At 35.5% G+C, this 23,047-nt stretch overlaps 1 protein-coding gene across 5 annotated transcripts in view; it reads left to right on the top strand.

The window, feature by feature from the left end:
- LOC138696106 (uncharacterized) overlaps nt 1-23,047 on the top strand; it is an 88,705-nt gene that overhangs the window by 1,225 nt on the left and 64,433 nt on the right. Inside the window, exons 3-12 of one of the 5 annotated variants that reach the window (XM_069820650.1) lie at nt 326-430; nt 4,603-4,740; nt 5,340-5,459; nt 6,782-6,919; nt 7,119-7,235; nt 12,336-12,454; nt 14,035-14,228; nt 15,455-15,566; nt 16,242-16,332; nt 17,529-17,577. In XM_069820650.1, the coding sequence (XP_069676751.1) occupies nt 430; nt 4,603-4,740; nt 5,340-5,459; nt 6,782-6,919; nt 7,119-7,235; nt 12,336-12,343 (522 nt within the window). In that variant the 5' untranslated portion in view covers nt 326-429 and the 3' untranslated portion in view covers nt 12,344-12,454; nt 14,035-14,228; nt 15,455-15,566; nt 16,242-16,332; nt 17,529-17,577. Of the gene's footprint in view, nt 1-325; nt 431-4,602; nt 4,741-5,339; nt 5,460-5,872; nt 6,920-7,118; nt 7,236-12,332; nt 12,455-14,034; nt 14,229-15,454; nt 15,567-16,241; nt 16,333-17,528; nt 17,578-23,047 lie in introns of those variants that run through there. The other 4 variants (XM_069820653.1, XM_069820652.1, XM_069820649.1 and 1 more) reach the window with 4 other exon arrangements.

The following is a 23,047-nucleotide window of genomic DNA, read 5'->3' as shown; positions in this document are numbered from 1 at the left end:
GTTCAAGACAAAGGCTTTCGATGTGCTGAAATGTTCAACAGGCAAGATTTGGCATGCAAGGCAATGAAACAAAGCAAAATATGAGAACCAGATAATCAATTTATACTGTTTTATAAAGTAATTCAAGTTTACTTTGGGAACTCACAAATGTTATTGATAAGAATTTCCGGACTTTTTTTGTTTTCTAACAGACACTGATAAACGCGGAGTTGGGCGATTAAACACTACCGGTAATAAGTCTCTCTTATCTTCCTCGCGCCAACGAGACAGTACTGGACCCTAAAGTAACGTTAATTGTACTATAACAAGGAATTTTTGTTTTCAGTGTCGCTGGGCGTCACAGAGGACTACACTTCGCAGAAGTCGGGCGTGTCGCACCGCGCCTCCCGGTACTCCCCCACACCATTGGCAGCTGCGTCCCTCTCTGCCAGTGAGTACATTGACTGCTAACTGTATGGGAGGCAGCTTATTCCCAACTTTTTTTAACGATTCTGGAAATAATCTACAAATTACCGTGCAGTGTGTTCAGAATAAAGGGAAGCAATTTTTTAATGTCTAAGAATAAAAAATATTTAATGGATTCCAGGACAAAATACACTTTATAAATATCAAATTAATATGCAAGCTAAGGATTTAGAATTCCGTCTATTTTACTGCCAGGAAAATAAGAACATAAAGTCTAACAAGAAAAACATCTGCAGGACATCGAAACTAAATTGATGCACATTACACAGCTGAAATTAACAAGACGATAGCCTCACTGACAATAATAGTGAAAATTTTCTTGTATGGGCCATTCCATGTCAAATCAACACAAAAAAGTGGACTTTTCAACCCGACCACCTCAGATTTTCATTAAATTTGGTGGAATGGTGAAGAACCTTAAGTTAATTAATTACGTAAAATTTTAGCCCTCAATAATGCACGATATCCATACAGCAATTCTGTCAATACGAGAAAAAATGTAAAAATGTCGCATACTATGTCAACAAAAATAATTCGTAACTTCTCTTCTAATTGAAGTAGAATCTTAAGCTTGGGCTTATTTTAAAGCTAATGGATCATACGTTTCAATAAAAATAGGTTTGCATCAAAGTAATGAATTCTTTATTGAATAGTCACGTGAAACACATTTTAACATTGAATATCTTTAAATGCGGGACATAAATTATTTCGCAAAAAATGTATGTTATAGAGGTAAGAGTATTCTCCCCTTGGTGTAAGTTTCATTTTGGAAACGTTTCAGGAATATCAGTAAAAAAATATATCAATGTATTGGTTTGTAGCACTTAACCCCGTCTTACACCAACACTGCATGCGCATGAGTTCCTACTTGTCTGATAAGCTGCGTCATCGATCTGTCAGGCCGTCATGAGTGGCAGTTTATACAGTCTTCAATTCATACAAAATGTGCAATCTGTTTCAAGTGCAGTGTCGTTAGTTTTTGTAGTATGTGGTAGTTTTGTGCGATGTAATGGAGTCTCGTTTTAAGTTATAGGCCTATGTTTGCTGCAATCCCTTCGAGAAATCAGGGCATTGTAATTAGAAGAAAAATTTAAGAAGTGTTATATCGTGGATGCTTCATATATTTCCTGATTTAAAACAGGAACAAAAGGTGTGCGCTATGTGTCGCAAAGAAATAAAAATATAATGTGATGCTATTACGCAGAATCCTCATAATGACCCTAGTAATGAAGAATACGTCGACTCTACAGCAAATGTAAGTTCATTAAATACAAGTCTTTTTGACCAAGGTATGTTCCTTATTAAACAAAAAAGTTTACAACAAGATAAATATAAAAGACAGAAATTTGAAAATATTGTAAAAGATAAAGTCTTCGATATTAAAGATGCCGAGGAACCAGGACCTTTCTGATTCTGAAATTTTGTCTCAGTTGCAGGAACATTTTCAAAATTCAGATAAAAGTGAGAAAATCACCATTTTAACACTACTACCTAAAAGCTGGAGCATAAATAATATAAAAAAGAGTTTCTTTGAGCTTTCAAATACATAATTCGGAAAGCAAAAGTCCTGACAAAGGGAAAGGGAATTTCGTGTTCACCAAATCCGAAACCTGGAAAACCCTTGCTCGTGGCTGTTGCCGGTAAAGTTAAAGACTTCTGTTGTTCTGACGAGATAAGCAGAATGATGCCTGGTAAGAAATATTTATTGTGATTAAAGAATCAGGGAGTAAATCACATGAGCAGAAATTAATTATATGCAGTGTTTAAAAATTCTAACCCTGACCAAGAAATTGTATTCTAGCTGGAGTTAGTGGAACTATACTGTCTGTGTTTGTGTCCTTATCAGAATGTAAAACTTATGCCGGAAGCAATTTATTAAAGTTTCAGGTCTACGTGGATTTCAAGATTTTTTTTTCTCCATACCTTCCAACTTAACATTTCTTGGCTACTATGGTGTGTAATCCTCCTCATAAATTGCTTGTTCAGGAAATGTACAGAATGTCCTGAACCATTCAAAATAAGAGAGGGTTTAGAGAAATGATTCGTATAAAACTTCAGTGAATCAGTGACCTACAAGCAGTGGACGACGACTGACCGATCAACGCTTGAGACCATAATGAAACCTACAGACAAATTTTTCGACTGTCTCTTGGAGAAACTTGGTGATTTACTGACTCACTCATTTATATCATCTGAACAAAGTAAGTTTCTACGTGATATGAAATCATTTCTACAGCCATGCCAGCTTGTTGTGTTATGCGACTTCACTGAAAACTATTATTTCGTAATCCAAGATGAAATTCAGTCATATCATAGGACTAATGTGCAGACAACCATTCATACTTTCGTAATATATTATAACGAATCGTCATCCGATACAGTCTCTATTAAAAATCTGATAATAATTTCACACTGCCCGAAATATGACACTACAGCTGTACATCTGTTTAAAAAATATCTAATGGAGTCATTAAAACTAACATCTGTAATTCACCACAAAAATTATGTATTTCTCCGAAGGATTCTCTGCTCAGTATAAAAAATAGGAAAACATTTCCTGAACCTCACATTACATGAAGAAGATTTTGGATTTCCAGCAGAATTGCATTATTTTTGCATATCACATGGCAAAAGAGCATGCGACATTGTAGGTGGGACACTTAAAAGGTCTGCGGTTTGTGCTAGTTTGCAGAGACCATCCGATAAACAAATAACTACACCTAGGGAATTGTACGACTGGAAAAGGGATCATCTCCCAAACATTAATACCGTTTATGTGACTGAAAAAAGCTATACTGAAGAGGAAAAAATGCTTGCTCTTCGATTTGCAAAATCCACCACAGTGCCTGGAACACAAGTTTCATACAGTCCTGCTGTTTAGGATGGGTATTATACTTGCTAAGCAGTTTTAAAATGCAGCTGAAACAAAGCAGCATCCTGTCTGGAATGATGATCAGGCTATTTCATCTCAACAATGAAAGGTAAGCATTTCTTACAGAACTTCAGGTTTAACAAAATCCATGCGACAATAATTTATTTCAAGTAATAATTTTAAAAATTTGAATTATCTAATACATGTTAAATTACATAGCGACATTCAAGAATATGATCAAATATAATTAAATACAACGAATGTGTGGGACATAATTATCGCGACTTAGACGGTTAGCTTACGCTTGCAGTAACATAATAATTTTTATCTTTGTAACCTATGATGATTCCAAGTTGAAACTTATCAGTTCATTATATCACTAATTGAGCCGTACTATATATTTTTTTCCTTAAAATAGAACCCCCGCATTTTTAAATATGAATATATGAAAATTGTTTCACCATGTTTTTTTAGTGTAATTGAATACATGCAGAAAACAATATAAGCAATAAAAACTATCACATATTAAGAATGTATCACCCAATTTTTGTAAATTTATCTGGAGACGTTGCTGAGATATATAATTTTAATTGAAGCGGCGTGCTTACAAAAATATGATTTTTCTTCATGTTTGAAATGCCTCTGACAGGAAACGAAAAGCACAGGACATATGAAACTCGGCAGTTTTAGTTAGAGCGGCAGGTAAAACAAACCCTCAAAATTTGAAAGAAATCTGAGTCGGTCGGGTTGAGCGCCTGGTTGATTTTATATGGAATGACCCGTATGTTAGATCGATTTCATGAAAGACAAAATAGAAGTGTAATGAAGGAATAACAACGGAAGACTAAATCCACGTTATCTCTCAAGGATTAAGACAAATAATTTACAATTATTACAAAATGCTCCTGTGGCTGTACAGACGAACCCCGTCCTAATCCAGAGCCTACGCCGTTTCATCGTACCGGTCCCATCTCGACCGAAGTCCGCTCCAGGGGCGGCTAGTCATGCTTACCAATCAATGGGGGGTTTGTAACCCTCTCCATGTCACTGGTTAGATGCTAACCCTTCAAGAGCGGACTACAGCCACCCAGCAGGTTCGTCCATATCAGCCACAAGTAGGCTACCAAGGTCTGGCCATACCCTGGTTTTGCCTTAACTTGCATAATGCGCAGATTGTGTATATATAGCTAATGTTAGTCTACGCGTACCAGTCGCAAGAGATAAAAGTTGCACAAATGTACTATAACAAGGAATTTTATTTTCAGTGTCGCTGGGTGTCACAGAGGACTACACTTCGCAGAAGTCGGGCGTGACGCACCGTGCCTCCTGGTACTCCCCCGCACTCATGTTACACGCTGCAGACACAGAGGTCCGTCCTCATGAAGAGGAGGAAAAGCAGATTGGTAAGTTCAAGACAAAGGCTTTCTATGTGCTGAAATGTTCAACAGGCAAGATTTGGCATGCAAGGGAATGAAACGAAGCAAAATATGAGAACCAGATCTTAATTTTGGCACCTAGCTTATCACACAAAATCACTGCAAATAAAATTTGATTTTGCACTAAAAACTGACGACTGCACAAATAGTGATACCAGGTTAATACAAAAGAAATAGACACTTTCAATGTTTTATAAATACAAAATGATTAAAGTTATCAGGAATCAATGTATACTGTTTTATAAAGTAATTCAAGTTTACTTTGGGAACTCACAAATGTTATTGATAAGAATTTCCGGGTTTTTTTTGTTTTCTAACAGACACTGATAAACGCGGAGTTGGGCGATTAAACACTACCGGTAATAAGGCTCTCTTATCTTCCTCACGCCAACGAGACAGTACTGGACCCTAAAGTAACGTTAACTGTACTATAACAAGGAATTTTATTTTCAGTGTCGCTGGGCATCACAGGGGACTACACTTCGCAGAAGTCGGGCGTGTCGCATTCAGTACTGGACCCTAAAGTAACGTTAATTATACTATAACAAGGAATTTTATTTTCACAGAGGACTACACTTCGCAGAAGTCGGGCGTGTCGCACCGCGCCTCCCGGTACTCTCCCGCACTCATGTTACAGGCTGCAGACACAGGGGTCTGTCCTCATGAAGAGGAGGAAAAGCAGATTGGTTAGTTCAAGACAAAGGCTTTCGATGTGCTGAAATGTTGAACAGGCAAGATTTGGCTAAAGCAGGGAGATGCATTGTCACCTCTACTTTTTAACTTTGCTCTAGAATATGCCATTAGAAAAGTTCAGGATAACACAAGGTTTGGAATTGAAAGGGTTACATCAGCTTCTTGTCTATGCGGAATACGTGAATATTTTAGGAGAAAATCCACAAACGATTAGGGAAAACACGGAAATTCTACTTGAAGCAAGTAAAGTGATAGGTTTGGAAGTAAATCCCGAAAAGACTAAGTATATGATTATGTCTCGTGACAAGAATATTGTGTGTATATATAGCTAATGTTAGTCTACACGTACCAGTCGCAAGAGATAAAAGTTGCACAAATGTACTATAACAAGGAATTTTATTTTTAGTGTCGCTGGGCGTCACAGAGGACTACACTTCACAGAAGTCGGGCGTGTCGCACCGCGCCTCCCAGTACTCCCCCGCACCACTGGCAGCTGCGTCCCTCTCTGCCAGTTATTCCCAACTATTTTTAACGATTCTGGAAATAATCTACAAATTACCGTGCAGTGTGTTCAGAATAAAGGGAAGCAATTTTTAAATCTCTAAGAATAAAAAATGTTTAATGGATTCCAGGACAAAATACAGCTTTACAAATATCAAATTAATATGCAAGCTAAGGATTTAGAATTCCGTCAATTTTACTGCCAGGAAAATAGGACCGTAAAGTCTAACAAGTAAAACATCTGCAGGACATCGAATCTAAATTGATGCATATTACACAGCTGAAATTAACAAGACGATAGCCTCACTGACAATAATAGTGAAAATTTTCTTGTATGTTAGATCGATTTGATAAAAGACAAAATAGAAGCGTAATGAAGGAATAACAACGGAAGACTAAATCCACGTCATCTCTCAAGGATTAAGCCAAATAATTTGCAATTATTGCAAAATGTTCCCTGTGGTACAGACGAACCCCGTCCTAATCCAGAGCCTACGCCATTTCATGGTACCAGTCCCATCTCGACCGTAGTCCGCTCCAGGGGCGGCTAGTCATGCTTACCGATCAATGGGGGGTTTGTAACCCTCTCCATGTCACTGGTTAGATGCTAACCCTTCAAGAGGGGACCACAGCCACCCAGCAGGTTCGTCCATATCAGCCACAAGTAGGCTACCATGGTCTGGCCATACCCCGGTTTTGCCTTAACTTGCATAATGCGCAGATTGTGTATATATAGCTAATGTTAGTCTACGCGTACCAGTTGCAAGAGATAAAAGTTGAACAAATGTACTATAACAAGGAATTTTATTTTCAGTGTCGCTGGGCGTCACAGAGGACTACACTTCGCAGAAGTCGGGCGTGTCGCACAGCGCCTCCCGGTACTCCCCTGCACTCATGTTACAGGCTGCAGACACAGAGGTCCGTCCTCATGAAGAGGAGGAAAAGCAGATTGGTAAGTTCAAGACAAAGGCTTTCGATGTGCTGAAATGTTCAACAGGCAAGATTTGGCATGCAAGGGAATGAAACAAGTGTAGGAGAGTCTTGTCTGGACTTTAAAGTAACATTAATTCTACTATAACAAGGAATTTTATCTTCAGTACTGGACCCTAAAGAAACGTTAATTGTACTATAACAAGGAATTTTATTTTCAGTGTCGCTGGGCGTCACAGAGGACTACACTTCGCAGAAGATTAGCACGACGTCAGGCGTGTCACACCGCGCCTCCCCGTACTCCCCCGCACCATTGGCAGCTGGGTCCCTCTCTGCCAGTGAGTACATTGACTGCTAACTGTATGGGAGGCGGCTTATTCCCAACTATTTTTAACGATTCTGGAAATAATCTACAAATTACCGCGCAGTGTATTCAGAATAAAGGGAAGCAATTTTTAAATCTCTAAGAATAAAAAATGTTTAATGGATTCCAGGAGAAAATACAGCTTTACAAATATCAACCGATTTATCCCAATCGGGCCCCGCATCTAAGAATATTATAAGAAATGCGCAATAGACCTGGAAGTGATATGACAGATGCCAAGCCAGAAAAGGATAAAGAATAAGTAAACACCATAAAAGTGGCTAATACAGGTGTTACACTCTTCGTGAAGAAATCGAGGCACTGAAGGCAATTCTTCCAGTAGAGATTAAAAACTCCATGAAAATGCTTGAGTACCTTGCTTGCAACAATAGGTGTATTGCATTAAAAAATGTATTTATTGCCCTTCGGATTTTCCTCTACTCCAGTGATTGTGGCAGTAGGGGAAAAGAGCTTTTTCCAATCTTAAACTGATTAGTGTAGGAGAGTCTTGTCAAGGTCACTCACCACTACGAGAGGGTTGTGGCTCGCGTGGCTATTGTAGCAGCTTTCTTCTATAAAAATTATCTACTACTACGAACTACAACCACAATCTAGTATATACAGTCACGAAGCTCAATACATAGGGAATATGCATCCATAAATAGTTGCTAACCACTAGGATCGCTACTATCGCCTCATCACAGACAATGCGAAATAGTACCTGCACAGTCTATTGTTCCTTGTACCCTCATCAACCCAAGCTTCGTGACTGTATATGTGACCCATTGCGCGAAAAGGGACATACTAAACTAGGACGTAGTTTTACACAGTGCTTCTTAAATACCTAAATCTTTCTTATAGTCATCATCATCATCCTTCACGAATTAGGCCTCTGTAGACCTGTTTCGGCCCCATCTAGCAGTCTTCTTAAAGGTCTTCCTGGTCGACGATCTTTCTTATAGTTGCTAAGAAAACAAATGAAAACTTTAATTGCATTTTTCTCGAAAAGTACAAAATGTAGTATCAACATTCAGTAAGTAATATATTTAAAACCATAGCATCTAGAACCATGACTTTTTTTTTTAAATTCTCAGTATGTCATCCTCTTTTTGAAACTACAAAAAAAAAAAATCCGAATTTAGGTCCCATTTCCTGCAACTAGTCACAGATACTAGACTGTGCTACAACCTTGGGATACTTACAAATGTTACAACATTCTTACGTTGAATGTTAAATTTATGATACTACACGTAAAATCCAGAACTCTGTGTACAATATGTCCGTATTGAAATAGGTTCATACAAACGGTTTATTCTGAAACTGTAATATTAATCATGCTTATTGAAAAATATTTAATAAGTTAATTACGTAATGTATTATTTTACTCCTCACATAATGAATAATATATTCAAATATTTTTAATATTCTGCAGTATGGAAAACAGGTTCATAAACATTCGTTTTTCGAAATCATTGAAATTTAAATAATTCACAAGAAAATGTCTACTTTCTTCGTAAATATTGTACTTAAAATAAATCTTTCGGTATTTACAAATTATCAAGGTTGTACTTTTTGCTTCCACTACAAAACTTTATTATAACATTACAATAATGATACATCTTAAACAAAGTAAACTCAATCCATAGTAAAACGAAAACAAAAAAAAAATGCAACCTATGCTTTTAGTATGTTTACTATGACAAGAGACTAACAACTTAACTTCGAGCAATCGAACTCTTAACTGAGCTGTCAATCATATGGCCTCTGTAGAAAAGAAGAATCACGGCTATGGCAAATGCCAGAAACATTTCAAAAGTTTGGTAATTATGTCTATTGGATGTGAAATTATCATGAAAATAAGCTTACAAGCAAACATTCTCATGTTTTTTTTTCTTCCACCATGTTAATAATGTCAAAACAAGTGCTTGTACAAATTTTGGCCACTCGAACGCAATTACGAGGGCCGTAAAAAAATAAGTTTTCCTGGTGCCGTTTACAGTAAGAAAGTACAATTTCATTGGGAAAATTTATTGGAACAGCTACAATAACTGTTGAGCTATTTTTCATATATACCCCACCAGAATTGAGACATCTGTCATACCATGGGATCAACAGAGAGGTACAGACAGTTGTCACATATAGGTTCCAATCCCAGACGACAGACCTGCGACACAAGGATACAAACTTGATCCCACGGTATGTATATATAACATTCACAATCTGAACACACGCTCTCGCCATGAAACAATACTAACAATACCATCCCATCGTACCTCCTCATACTCATCCTCTTTCACAATAGCCCTGCCAAGACTCTGGAATTCGTTACCTGCTAGCATCAGGGACTGTCGAAATAAAATTGAATTCAAACGCAAACTTACTAGGCACTTGGTCAGTAATTGAGACTCGTTCAGACATGGTTTCTTGTAAATACTTCTCTTAATCTATCACAAAATATTTCAATATCCGGTAATTTCATTACTATAGATTTTTGTTATTGTAGGTTTAATTTGTAATTCAGTAAATACAAAAATATTCTTTGTTCTTAATTTCTATGATAAAATGTCTAGCTTTCATTAATCAGGTAATCTCTACCAGGTTAAATAAATCTACCAGGTTAAATAAATAAATACTAAATACTACTAAATACATTCAGACACTTCACCTGAACACCTCTCTTAAAGTTTGTAGTGGAATTCGGACTTTGATACAATAAAAATATATCATTACATAAGACGAGCATTTAATGTGTTTTTAAATCAAGAAACTGCGACTGGAGTGCCAAAACATCCCACCCAGTCCTTAGAAGGTTAATAATAATAGTCAACTCATGTTTTTAAATTTGAAATCAAACAGAATACATCTTACGAGGAAAGCAACAATGAACAGTTTAATTTTTCTTCACTTACTAATTTTCTTATTTTTTATTTTGAATTATTTTGTGGATTATTTATGTTGGTAGTAGCCTACCGTTCTTACAACATGTAAGTTAAATATGTTCCACATTTTAATTTATTTGTTCATTGCTGAGGATCACTTACTCTCTTACTGTCTTGAAGTATGGTTTTTTTCTGCAATATGTCGAAAAGTACTAGTAGATTATAACTGATAAGTTAGACCTAGGGAGTTTGGTAAATGTTAGTTCTTCTTCTCCTTCGTCGTCTTCTTCTTCTTCTTCTCATTCAGAAGTTGATGATAATTTAGAAATTATAGAGGAATTTGATGTAATCACACGTGAACCTGTACCTCATGATGAAGTGGATCCATCTACAGGAGATTCTGGAGAAGACGACTCTTCTTATGTTTTTAGTAGGACCAGCAGTAATCCGCAAATGGGGAAACATGATGGTTGTTGATGATCGTTGGGTTCCCACTCACGTTTGGTAGGATCTATCTGCGGTCTTTTAATTAAAAATTATCCATGGTGTTGATTAACAGCACGAGAAAATCACATCACAATCACATTAAGTAGTTAACCACACAGTGACGTTCGCACAAACTAAAATTGAAGTCAACTGATTTCGTTCTTTTATTTACTAAGCACCCCTACTCAGTAATAATAATAATAATAATAATGATGATGGTGATGGTGATGGTGATGGTGCTGGTGGTGGTGGTGGTGGTGGTGGTGGTGGTGATGATGGTGATGGTGATGGTGATGGTGATGATATGAAATAAGTAAACAAACATAGCATCCCATCAAAAGACGCAATCCAGTGTTCATTGAATTTTATAGCATTTATTAAGTTTTATGACATTATCAGGTCGGAATTTCATCAAATAGGTTTGCTGCTTTAGGAAGTTCCGACGAAGTTGAGAAAGAGTTAGATGTTAGTAGTGTGTAGGAAAATACAATCAATCTTCTTAATGTATCCAGCTGTTCGCTGACAACATAGAGTCCACTATAGTCCACTGTTCAGTTCTTGTTTTTCATAAGAAATGACGGATATTTTGATCAGTGTTCATTATAAATGCTTGTTGCTAGTAGCCAGAGTTGGAGTGTAGTCAATATATACTGCATGGCTGTGTCTTCTCCAACTGGTACTGATGATTTTATTTTACTTCTTTTGTGGTTTATGGATGGACAGTATAGAAAAATGTGTTCCAGATCTTCATCATGATTATTGCACCACAGACAACTAGGAGTATCAGAAAGGTGAAATTAGTGTAGGTACAATTGTATGACAATGTGACCTGTTCTGGCTCTTGTTAAAAATGTTTGAACTTGTCTGGGCAAGTTTTTGTACATTTTCAGGTAATTTTTTTTTTTTTTTTTTTTTTTTTGTAAAGGCTGTAAAATTTTTCCTTTCTCAGAGGAGAGCCAAATGTTGATCCATAGGTCTATAAAATGAGACTTTACTGAAGCAAAAGCACTGTATAGAGTATCACTTGAAAAGGTCTTGGTTGCAAATGTGTTGCCTGTTTTGCAATATTATCGATTTTCTTGTTTCCAGGTATACCACAATGACTAGGTTTCCATTGAAATGTTATTTTCTTTTGGAGTTATTTTAGTTTACTTAGTTGTTTCTGAATTGAAATAATTCTATGTGCGTATAGGTTGGGTACATATTTAATTATATTAAATATAGTCCCCTTGGAATCGATAAATATGCAAATAGATTTTTCAGAAATTTGAGTAACACACTGAAGAGCAGTGTCAATAGCTAGCAATTCAGTGTCAAGACTGGAGGAGGATGAACATGGTATGAAATAACTTTCTTGATATCTTGGAAAATAATACCCTGCTCCTGATGTCCCATCATTAGGGTTTAGAGCTCCATCTGTATAAATTTGAAGGTGATCCTTATATGTGCTGCAGAGTAGTTCCATAGCATCTAACTTAAGAATGTATGCAGGATAGATAACCAAACATGAAATTTTATGTCCATGTGCGGTTTCATGCCTTATGCTGAACACAGATTAAGTGATGTGCTTGGTATAAAACTACAAAAAAGTAAACAAGTAAATTGTATAAATAAAAGTGCTGTAAGAACAAAGCCTGTTTTCATTAATATGTTTGTAATAAACCATTGAAATATATGCAAAATGTGTGAATCACCCTTGCATGTTACAGAAATATAATATAATATCAGAAATAATCACCTCCCATGGCAAATTAAAGAGACGAGACAAGCAGCTGAGAACTGATGGAAGCAGAGGAGAGCCGCAATATGGTTATCAATAAATTTGATGGTAAGTTCAAGACAATGATGATGAAATGAAGCCAGAGTTCCACACCAAAAGTTACACAGTATTTGCTCTTAATGGGTCGGGGGAAATCCCAGAAAGAAAACCTCAACCAGCATCCGATCCCGAGCCCACTAATTTCGCAGTCAGACATGATGACCACTACTCCAAAGTGGTGGACGCAGTTTACACAATTGTTGTTTAGTCAACCGTCCGAAGACATGTTTGAACCTCACAAGCAATACAAGAAGGCACCACTTATGAGGCAACTAGGCCAGGAGATAATGGGGTAGGGTGGCAAGTTATTTTTCCTCTAATATTACGTAATGTATCTCAACACTAACATAATATTGTATATATCAAAATAGAGTTTCTTAATAGCAGATATTTTTTAATCCTGAAAGGTGTCCACTATTGGGATTTTGCATTGTTTGAACGAGATGAAACACAGTCTAGTGAGCCACTGCAATTTTAATAGATTCATGTCATCATTTTAAAGGCCATACTTTCAACCATTTGAAGTCAGGCATTCTTGTAAAAATGTTTTCTCCATCTCTGTCTATATTGGCGGGAACAGCAATGAATACCTTTATTGTAAGTTCTTCTAGAATATACAGTAACCAGTAATCATCTTTTTTCCTTATTGAAAATTAAAATAAAATAATGTAATATAAAAAAATTAATTTTAGATGCTATAACTTACAGTACTTACTGATGTCTTTCAGTGTTTATATGGTTATTTCTCCTAAGTTATTGAATTATTGTGTTACTATTTAGGTTTATGAGTCATTACACCTGAAAATATACACTTAAAATTCCATACTTTTCACTTGAATGGCAATGGTATTTATAAAAAGCTTCTATCATTATCACACAAGAATTTATGCTTCACAATACTGTATCGAATTATCATCATCATCTTAGGCTCTTTTAGCCTGTACCAGCTTCTCTTTACACTCCCCATTAAATTTGTGTTTGTGCTGTTTCTACTTTCAGTTTCACTGTGTTTCAATTAAGAAGAGAAAGTATGTCAAATACAGTAATTGGATAGTATAATAATATTACTTCATCAAAATAAATCTATGTACAGTAAACTTGTCCAACTTTGTTCTGTATGTACGAAGGAAGCTTTTAACCCTTAACCAATTGCACAGGGTGTTGACGGAGTTGTTAACTATATATTGAGTAACCCTATACTTCTGAAACTTTCAGTACCTTTCTTAGAATTAGTAAGGGAGTAATACCATAAACATATTTTAAATCGGAATTCGCATATTCGACATAACAGTTTAAGTGGTGTGGTGTGACGCCAATACCCTGTGCTCCTATTGTAAATAGTAACAGTGACTAAACTGACCATACTTGTGTAACAAATAATAACAATGGATGTTAAGTAGCGACTGTGCGCAAAGAAAAATCAAGAAAGTGGTCTGGAAAGGAAGATAAAAAGTAAATTATGATCAGGAATGAATAGACATTCGAATATTACATGTGAACCAATATTGAAATATTACCATTCCTGTACATTAATTATAACATTGTGATAAGTATTATAGTATCTTTGTGTGTGTGTGTGTGTTTGACAGAAAGTTACATTGGCATACGGAAAAGTGCAGCATCTCGAAGAAATAATTGAAGAAGTGAAGGGTAATATTGTGAGAATTAAGGAAGAGATTGCTGAATTAAAGAATTTTTCTTCCAAAGAAGTAAGCAAGACAAACAACAAAGGGAAAAAAGACAGACAAAAAGAAGAAGGTGGGAAAAGAATGAACATGTTCAGGTGAGGAGTTGATTCTTAATTATTTTTCAAAGAGATTGATTATAGAATGAATTGCTAGGAGAGGCAATGACCTCTGCCAGAATGACTGGAATCTGACTCCTGTCAGTAATTCGGTTCCAATTTGTAGATCCACAATATCTGAGTCATGGAATATGCTTTCAAATTTAGAAATGAAAGATTAATCTCAAGACTACATATACAGGATGATTCACGAGAAAGTTACACTAATATGAAGTTGTTTGTAAAATACCTTATTTCTTTAGTTTTAAGGGTAAAAAAATATTACAAATAGAAAATGAACTATTCAGAAGTATCATTTCTTTAATTGACTAGTGTTCTGAAGCTTAAAATGTGCTGTCAGTTGCTTTGTACAGATTTTATTTTTCAATTTTTAACTAAAAATGACATCTTTCTTACGCACTTATTACAAAAGTTGTTATAAATCATATGACTTTAGGAACTTGATTCTTTACAGTTTAATTATTATTTTTTTATTTTAGTAAGTTATTTTACGACCCTTTATAAACAGCTTAAGTTATTTAGCATCTGAATGAGATGAAGGTGATAATGCTGGTGTCCAGCTGGGGTCCAGCACCGAAAGTTACCCAGCATTTGCTCATATTCGGTTGAGGGAAAACTCCGGAAAAAACCTCAACCAGATAACTTTCCCCGACCGGGAATCGAATCCGGGCCACCTGGTTTCGCAGCCAGACGTGCTAACTGTTACTCCACAGGTGTGGACCAGTTTAATTATGTATTCTAATGTACAGTTTTAAAGAATTTACAAGAGTGGCGTGATTTGTAACATTTGTTATAATCAATGCATAAGAAAATGTAATTTTGTAGTTAAAAATCGAAAGAAAAAAAAAATTCTGTACGAAGCAACTATGGAATTCATAACACATATTTAGCTTCAGAATATTAGCTAATTAAAGAAATGTTACTCCTGAATAGTTCATTCTTTATCTGTAATATTCTTTTACCCTTAAAACTCAAGAATAATTTTTTAATTAATTTATTTAAATCTGGTACAGATAAGGCCATCAGGCCTTCTCTTCCCCTCTATCAGGGGAATAATGGTATTTGGATTTTCGTATGTAAAACACAATAACAAACAACATTCTGGAACTCACAAGTTCAATGGGCGAAACTCAGTTAAAGTATAGGACGGAATATTATTCTGAGTACAGTGAAGTCATAAATAATGCTTGTGTGATTGTTCTCAGTGTAAAAAACTGTCCCCAACAATTTTCGCCAAGTTTGGGGAAGTTGGACATACCAGAGGCATCAAAGGAAATATACAGAAAAGAAGAAAAAGATCAGCAGTAAAAGAAAAAGGTAATGCACCGCTGTCATGAAGGCTATCGAAACTAACTAATTTTGTATTACTAATCATATATACTTCTTATATTTTTATTGCTATCTTTTTGTCTTCATATCTGGGTAATTTTTAACAACTTCTATATCTCGGGCCTTCTACTTTTGTAAAATATTCAGTCTTATTCTTTTTCGTCACAGATCTTTCGATATGTGCATATAGGTTGGGTACATATTTAATTATATTAAATATAGCCCTCTTGGAGTCGGTAAATATACAAATAGATTTTTCAGAAATTTGAGTAACACACTGAAGAGCAACATCAATAGCTAGCAATTCAGTGTCAAGACTGGAGGAGGATGAACTTTCTTGATGTCCCATTATAAGGATTTAGAGATCCATCTGTATAAATTTGAAGGTGATCCTTATGTGTGCTGCAGATTAGTTCCATGGCATCTAACTTAAGAATGTATGCATGATAGATAGCCAAACATGAAATTTTATGTCCAAGTGCGGTTTCATGCCTTATGCTGAACAGAGATAAAGTGATGTGCCTGGTATAAAGGTACAAAAAAGTAAACAAGTAAATTGTATAAATAAAAGTGCTGTAAGAACAAAGCCTGTTTCCATTAATATGTTTTTAATAAACCATTGAAATATATGCAAAATGTGTGAATCACTCTTGCGTGTTACAGAAATGGACCACACTTCCAGAACTAGACACCTCATCCGGTGAGCAGCCACAAGTAGAGGAAAGCCACAATATGTCTGACAAGAAATTTGATGGTAAGTTCAAGACGAAGTCTTTCGATGTGCTGAAATGTTCAACAGGCAAGATTTGGCATGCAAGGGAATGAAACAAAGCAAAATATGAGAACCAGATCTTAATTTTTGCATCTAGCTTACCACACAAAATCACTGCAAATAAAATTTGATTTTGCACTAAAAACTGACGACAGCACAAATAGTAATACCAGGTTAATACAAAAGTAATAGACACTTTCAATGTTTTATAAATATAAAATGATTGAAGTTATCAGGAATCAATTTACACTGCTTTATAAAATAATTCAAGTTTACTTTGGGAACTCACAAATGTTCAATATATACTTCATATGTCACACGGCACACATCAAGGTGATGGCCTAGTTCATCCCAAACCCGGTGTAACATACCTGCATCGACACTAGCCATAGCAATCGTGATGCATTGTTTCAACTCATCCAAAGTTATTGTAATGTTATAATAAAGTTTGTTAGTGGAAGCAAAAAGTACAACCTTGATAATTTGTAAATACCGAAAGATTTATTTTAAGTACAATATTTACGAAGAAAGTTTTGCAGTATTATCGACTTTCTCGTTTCCAGGTATGCCACAATGACTAGGTATCCATTGAAATGTTATTTCCTTTTGGAGTTTTTTTAGTTTACTTGTTTCTGAATTGGAATAATTCTGTGTGTGTATAGGTTGGGTACATATTTAATTATATTAAATATAGCCCCCTTGGAGTCGGTAAATATGCAAATAGATTTTTCAGAAATTTGAGTAACACACTGAAGAGCAGTGTCAATAGCTAGCAATTCAGTGTCTAGACTGGAGGAGAATGAACATGGTATGAAATAACTTTCTTGATATTTTGGAATATAATACCCTGCTCCTGATGTCCCATCATTAGGGTTTAGAGCTCCATCTGTATAAATTTGAAGGTGATCCTTATATGTGCTGCAGAGTAGTTCCATGGCATCTAACTTAAGAATGTATGCCGGATAGACAGCCAGACATGAAATTTCATGTCACATGCGTTTTCATGCCTTATGCTGAACACAGATTAAGTGATGTGCCTGGTATAAAACTACAAAAAAGTAAACAAGTAAATTGTATAAATAAAAGTGCTGTAAGAACAAAGCCTGTTTCCATTAATATGTTTTTAAAAAACCATTGAAATATATGTAAAATGTGTGAATCACTCTTGCGTGTTACAGGGAAGTACCTCAGTAATAATAGCAGAATATCAAAAGCAATTAAATGAAGGTAAGTTCAAGACAAAGTCTTTCAATGTGCTGAAATGTTCAACAGGCAAGATTTGGCATGCAAGGGAATGAAACAAAGCAAAATATGAGAACCAGATCTTAATTTTTGCACCTAGATTATCACACAAAATCACTGCAAATAGAATTTGATTGTGCACTAAATTTTGCACTAAAAACTGACGACTGCACAAATAGTAATACCAGGTTAATACAATATAAATAGACACTTTCAATGTTTTATAAATACAAAATGATTAAAGTTATCAGGAATCAATTTATACTGTTTTATAAAGTAATTCAAGTTTATTTTGGGAACTCACAAATGTTCAATATATGCTTCATGTGTCACACGGCACACATCAAGATGATGGCCTAGTTCATCCCAAACTCGGTGTAACATACCTGCATCAACACTAGCCATAGCAATCGTGATGGATTGTTTCAACGCATCTAAATCACTAGAGGAAGTAAACATTGTGTTTCACAAATCTCCAAAGAAAAAAGTCGCATGGTGTGAGATCAGGGCTCCTTGGTGGCCGTTGTGTGAGAGTGCAGTTGTGTGTTGCATGGCTAATCCATTGCTGTGGAAGTGTTTGATCCAGATAACACCCTGTTGCCAGTCATCCTGTTGGAAGATGGAGTTCCCCCTTTCCCTATGCAGATGAGGCAGTTCCTCAACCTAACAGCTTAAATGCATGTCAATATCACAGATAGTGATCATAGCTATTATGCTTGCACCACAGCAACAATCAACACAGTAATAACAGCAGTGTGTCTTATCGAAACTTCTACAGTTCCTCAACCTAACCAGGAAGTATGTCTGAATTGGATGATTGCCCGTACATGCTCAGACTTACCTCCTAGACTTATAGTTCACCAAGAAGACACAAGAGGTCGTTGAAGTTATTTCCCATGGAGAAATGCTATCACTCGAGAAATACTATACTTTCATGCTTCAGTGTTCATTTCTAAATGATTCCTTAGTGCCATTTTTAAATAGTATGTATATAGTTCCACTGTTATAAGTGTTATTAAAACTTATTTGATTTTACATGGAAAATATTTACACATTTCTATAAATTCTAAAAATGAGCACAGTTCCTTAAAAATGAACTTTCATAGCTTGTCGCCATTTCCCTACAGAGAACTCCAAAACGTAACAATGAAATCTCGACCAGATGCTTCCAGTATCATTTGTTTATACTTTGTCTGCTGCTTAATTTGGAGAGCACTACAGTAAGACAATTTCAAGTAGTCCTAAAAGTATGAAGACTTATCTCAAGGCCAAAAGCCTTTATACTTTTCACCATACAGAGAAGACTTGCCTGTGGATGTACGTTTGCACAGACTTACCTCCAGATTAAGTCTTAGCATGTATGGGGCCCTTAACACTTCTTGCCTCAGTGAATAAGTTAGGGCAAAGAAGACTATTTTATGGATCACTGATCATTCTAATTAATCATAGATCATTTTAAGAATTCATTTGAAATTCCTAAACACTGAAGTTCTTCTTTTTCAAAGAGGAGAACAGATTTTCTCCAAATGAATATATGACATTAAATTAATACAAGTTTTCACTTTTCTTCGACTATATCCATTACAGATGTCCAAGAAAATATTCTTTGTGGCAATTTTTCAAGTGGATAGTATACATTTACGAGTTTTGCAGCTCCACTAGAGGAATCTGTTTCAGCACAGACTTAGAATGAGAGAAATAACAGGAGGGCTTACTTGGGCCCATCCATTTCCCACTCACACAAACAGTGAAATTATGGCTAGGAATTTTTTCAGAACACTTCCAACCCAATTTACTTTTATTTTAAATATGGGTACATGAAGCAAAGCTCACAACTTCTCTTAGGAACGTTTGACAGCTTCTCTTATCACTATACGTAGAATGACAATGTTCTTATTTAAGTTTGTTAAATTTTTTGGTAATTTCATAGAAGATGGGCACTTGGTTGAATATAGTATTACCAACATTTTTATTTCAGAGTTAAATGTTAGTGATCTTTTAGTGACTTTTACATCTTAGTTCTAGGTTTTTTTTATACTAGGTGTCGCTGTGATTTTCTTTTAATTTGATTGGTTATAGTTGTCATTTGTTCTTAGTTGTATGACATGAGAGGTGTTATGTTGTGTCTGATGGCTAAAGCTATTGAAAGTTTGTCATTTTATAATTTTTGTAATTTTCTTTCGATTTGATTGGTTATAGTTTTCATTTATTCTAGAATCTTCATTAATTTTGAATGGATAATGACGTTATCAGTTCTTGGTTGTTTGACGTGAGTGGTGTTATGTTGTGTCTGATGGCTAAAGCTATTGAAAGTTTGTCATTTTATGATTTTTGTGATTTTCTTTCGATTTGATTAGTTATAGTAGTTGTCATTTATTCTAGAATTTTAATTAATTTTGAATTGATAATGACGTCAGTTGTTCTTGGTTGTTTGACGTGAGTGGTGTTACATTGTAGATTTGTCTGCATTTGTTGAATGCGCATGATCATGCTTACGAAAAGGCACTTTTCAGTGCCAATAATTTATTTTGTTGGACAAGGTTGGAATTTTGAAGTTAGAGGGAAAGGAAGGATTCCGTGTTTTATTTTTTTTATTTTTTTAAATCCACCACCAACAGAAGCATGCTTCCAATTACAGGTGGCTTACACAGATGTATACACAAAATACATAATAAGAAATGTATCCAGGCGCGGTTCCTGTATATTCGCATGGTCGCATGTGCACACCCTAAATATTTTACGCTCGCCATCTGTTTTAGGATTAGATTAAAATTTTAAAATATTTTGCAACTTAACATTTTTACAATATTTCTCGTTCGATTCCACGCACTATAGTAGTATCTTTTCTATTCCAGTCACTATAGGGCTCGCAACTTGGGACTATGCGAACATATTTAGGTATGTTTGCGGGCAGCGGGTAAAGGAGGGGGAGTACAGCAACAATCCTCATTCAATCGCATCCCTTGCCAGAATCTCCTGCGCGTACGCAGCTTCTCAGACGCGTTTGGCATGTACTCCCTTCTCCCTACACTCCCCTCACCCACATTCACGTGTTTGAATTTTACACTTTCTAGGGTTCGGTTGGCAGACATGGCTCCTTGCTTGCGGGAAGTAAGAAAAATAATCACTTTCATAGTTTCTTCAGTGTATTGGAATAAATCTACAAATATTACTTCGTGGCCGATTGTACTAATAAAACTATGCTTATTTATGTAATAGAAAATGTTTAAAATATACTAGTGAAGTTTAGATGTCAGACGAACATTATATTTTCTTTTTAAATATAACGAGTTTTGACGAAGTAATTGTCATAGCCATTTCAAGATGTCAGTGTCACAAACTGACAAAAAATAATCAAGTCACATGTAGCTTAGCGTCAAGGTAACTGGAATATAATAGGTAGGCCATTCCCGCACTTTTCGCTCTCATTGGCTGCCCGCCTCTGGCGTCACTTGGAAGGTAAAGCATAGCGCGTCTTTCGAATTACAATTGAAAGTTACGTGTAAACTTCGTTTTAAACTATATACTACCTCCTATATCAATGCATGAGTCATAGGCTACAATTCAAAGAATTAGACTACTTACGTACATAGCGTAGGTTAAACTGACCTTAACAAGAAACACAATGTCATTAAATTAACAATTAATAGAATATAACTCACATGCAAGTAGTATACACTATGAATTGATATTTTTTATTATGTAAATGCATAAGGAACAATCTTCATAAATATGCTAACCTCGTTATAATACTACTACAACATAATATTTAGAACAAAAGATCGTTTCCCTATAGTTTAGGACTCGTACATTTATTAGAATACGCCACCTTAACAAGAAAATGAAAATAGAAGCCATGGAAAACCAGGCAGCCAGGAAGAGACGATTGTGGATGGCATCTAGATCTTCCAAACTAACATAACACATCACTGTAAGTCTATTTATAAAATAAAAAAACTGGACCTGTAACACAAGACGGCGTCCGGGATTGTGTGGGACATTCCCGGCTAGGAAAACGCGATTAAAGCCATTGTCACTGTCGGTGTGATTATAGAAGGTGTGTATCTCGTTTGCGAGTAATTCGGCACGTTTTATGACACCTGCGCGTGATTGTTTAAGGGAACAGGGACTCAGAAAATCCCTAGCGAAAATTTTAAGAAGGCAGGTCGGCGATCTGTAACACAAGACGGCGTTCGGGATCTAATTGTATTCGTGATTGTGTGGGACATTCTCCCCTAACAAGACGCGGTTAATGCTATTGTTGACTGCGGTGTGAATAGAGAAAATGTGTAGCGCACTTACGACTAATTCGTATTTCGTCGCCTAAAGAATATTATTTTGAGAGGTGTATTATTTTATAAACTAGCCGTACCCGTGCGCTCCGCTGCACCCGTTAGAAATAAATATAAAGTAATTATATAATTAAAATAGGACATTTGATCCAGGGAGCATTTGTGTTTGATAGAAGGATAAATCGTTTATTATGTTACTTAATTTAAATTGTATTAAAAAATTAAAATGCGATCATTTTGATCCAGAGACCACTCATTTGGTCATAAGAATTAGTTTAGGAAATACAGGAAACGAATATACAGAATAGCCTATCAAGTTTTCTGTGCATAAGAATCTATTTTAATCTGACCTGTCCTCGATTCACTCAGAAGTTACTGTGATAACATTATAGCATTATGTCCATCTAGAGAAACTACACTTTCCAATGGTGAATTAATAATTAATTATACAAATCGGTTAATTTAGCTTCCGATATTACTTCATAGAAACGCAGAAATATTATCTGTAGGCTATCTTTCATAGCTTTCGATTGTTGCTGTCCAAGGCCCCTCATAGACGAAGTCATTTGTTTTTTTTAATTCATTACACTGCCTTAGATGGCAGTTATTTTAATTTTAAAACTCATTTATCTCATTAAATATCAGTCCTATCAAAATTTTTCAAGGAATAAAACTTATCGCAAATTATTTTTAAAGAAACTTTTGTTATGTAATATTTTCCACAAAAATCAATAATAAGCGAGATATTTCGGTTTATTTAATTCAGGCCCCCTTATAACCCCCCTTTTATATAATGTATTTTGAATGCCATATAGCCTAAAATCTAAGTTACAACGAACTTAATTTATATTCCAATTTTCATCGAAATCCGTTCAGCCATTATCGCGTGAAAAGGTAACAAACATACAGACAGACAGACAGACTGAAAGACAAAAATTTCAAAAAAAGCGATTTTCGGTTTCAGGATGGTTAATTATATATGTTAGGACCAATTATTTTTGGAAAATCGAAAATTACCAGAAAAATTTCGGCTACAGATTTATTATTAGTATAGATAAAGACAGCGTTCCTTCCAGTTGACTTGAGATACTACATTGGTAACACGACTATACAGATAATTGCGCAATAACACATTTTCAGATATTAACAACAGTATTTTGAGA

This window comes from Periplaneta americana, chromosome 3 (genome assembly GCF_040183065.1).
Source record: "Periplaneta americana isolate PAMFEO1 chromosome 3, P.americana_PAMFEO1_priV1, whole genome shotgun sequence".
NCBI classification, from domain to species: domain Eukaryota; kingdom Metazoa; phylum Arthropoda; class Insecta; order Blattodea; family Blattidae; genus Periplaneta; species Periplaneta americana.
The sequence above is the reverse complement of the archived record's forward strand: the minus strand, read 5'-3'. Positions and strand labels throughout refer to the sequence as shown.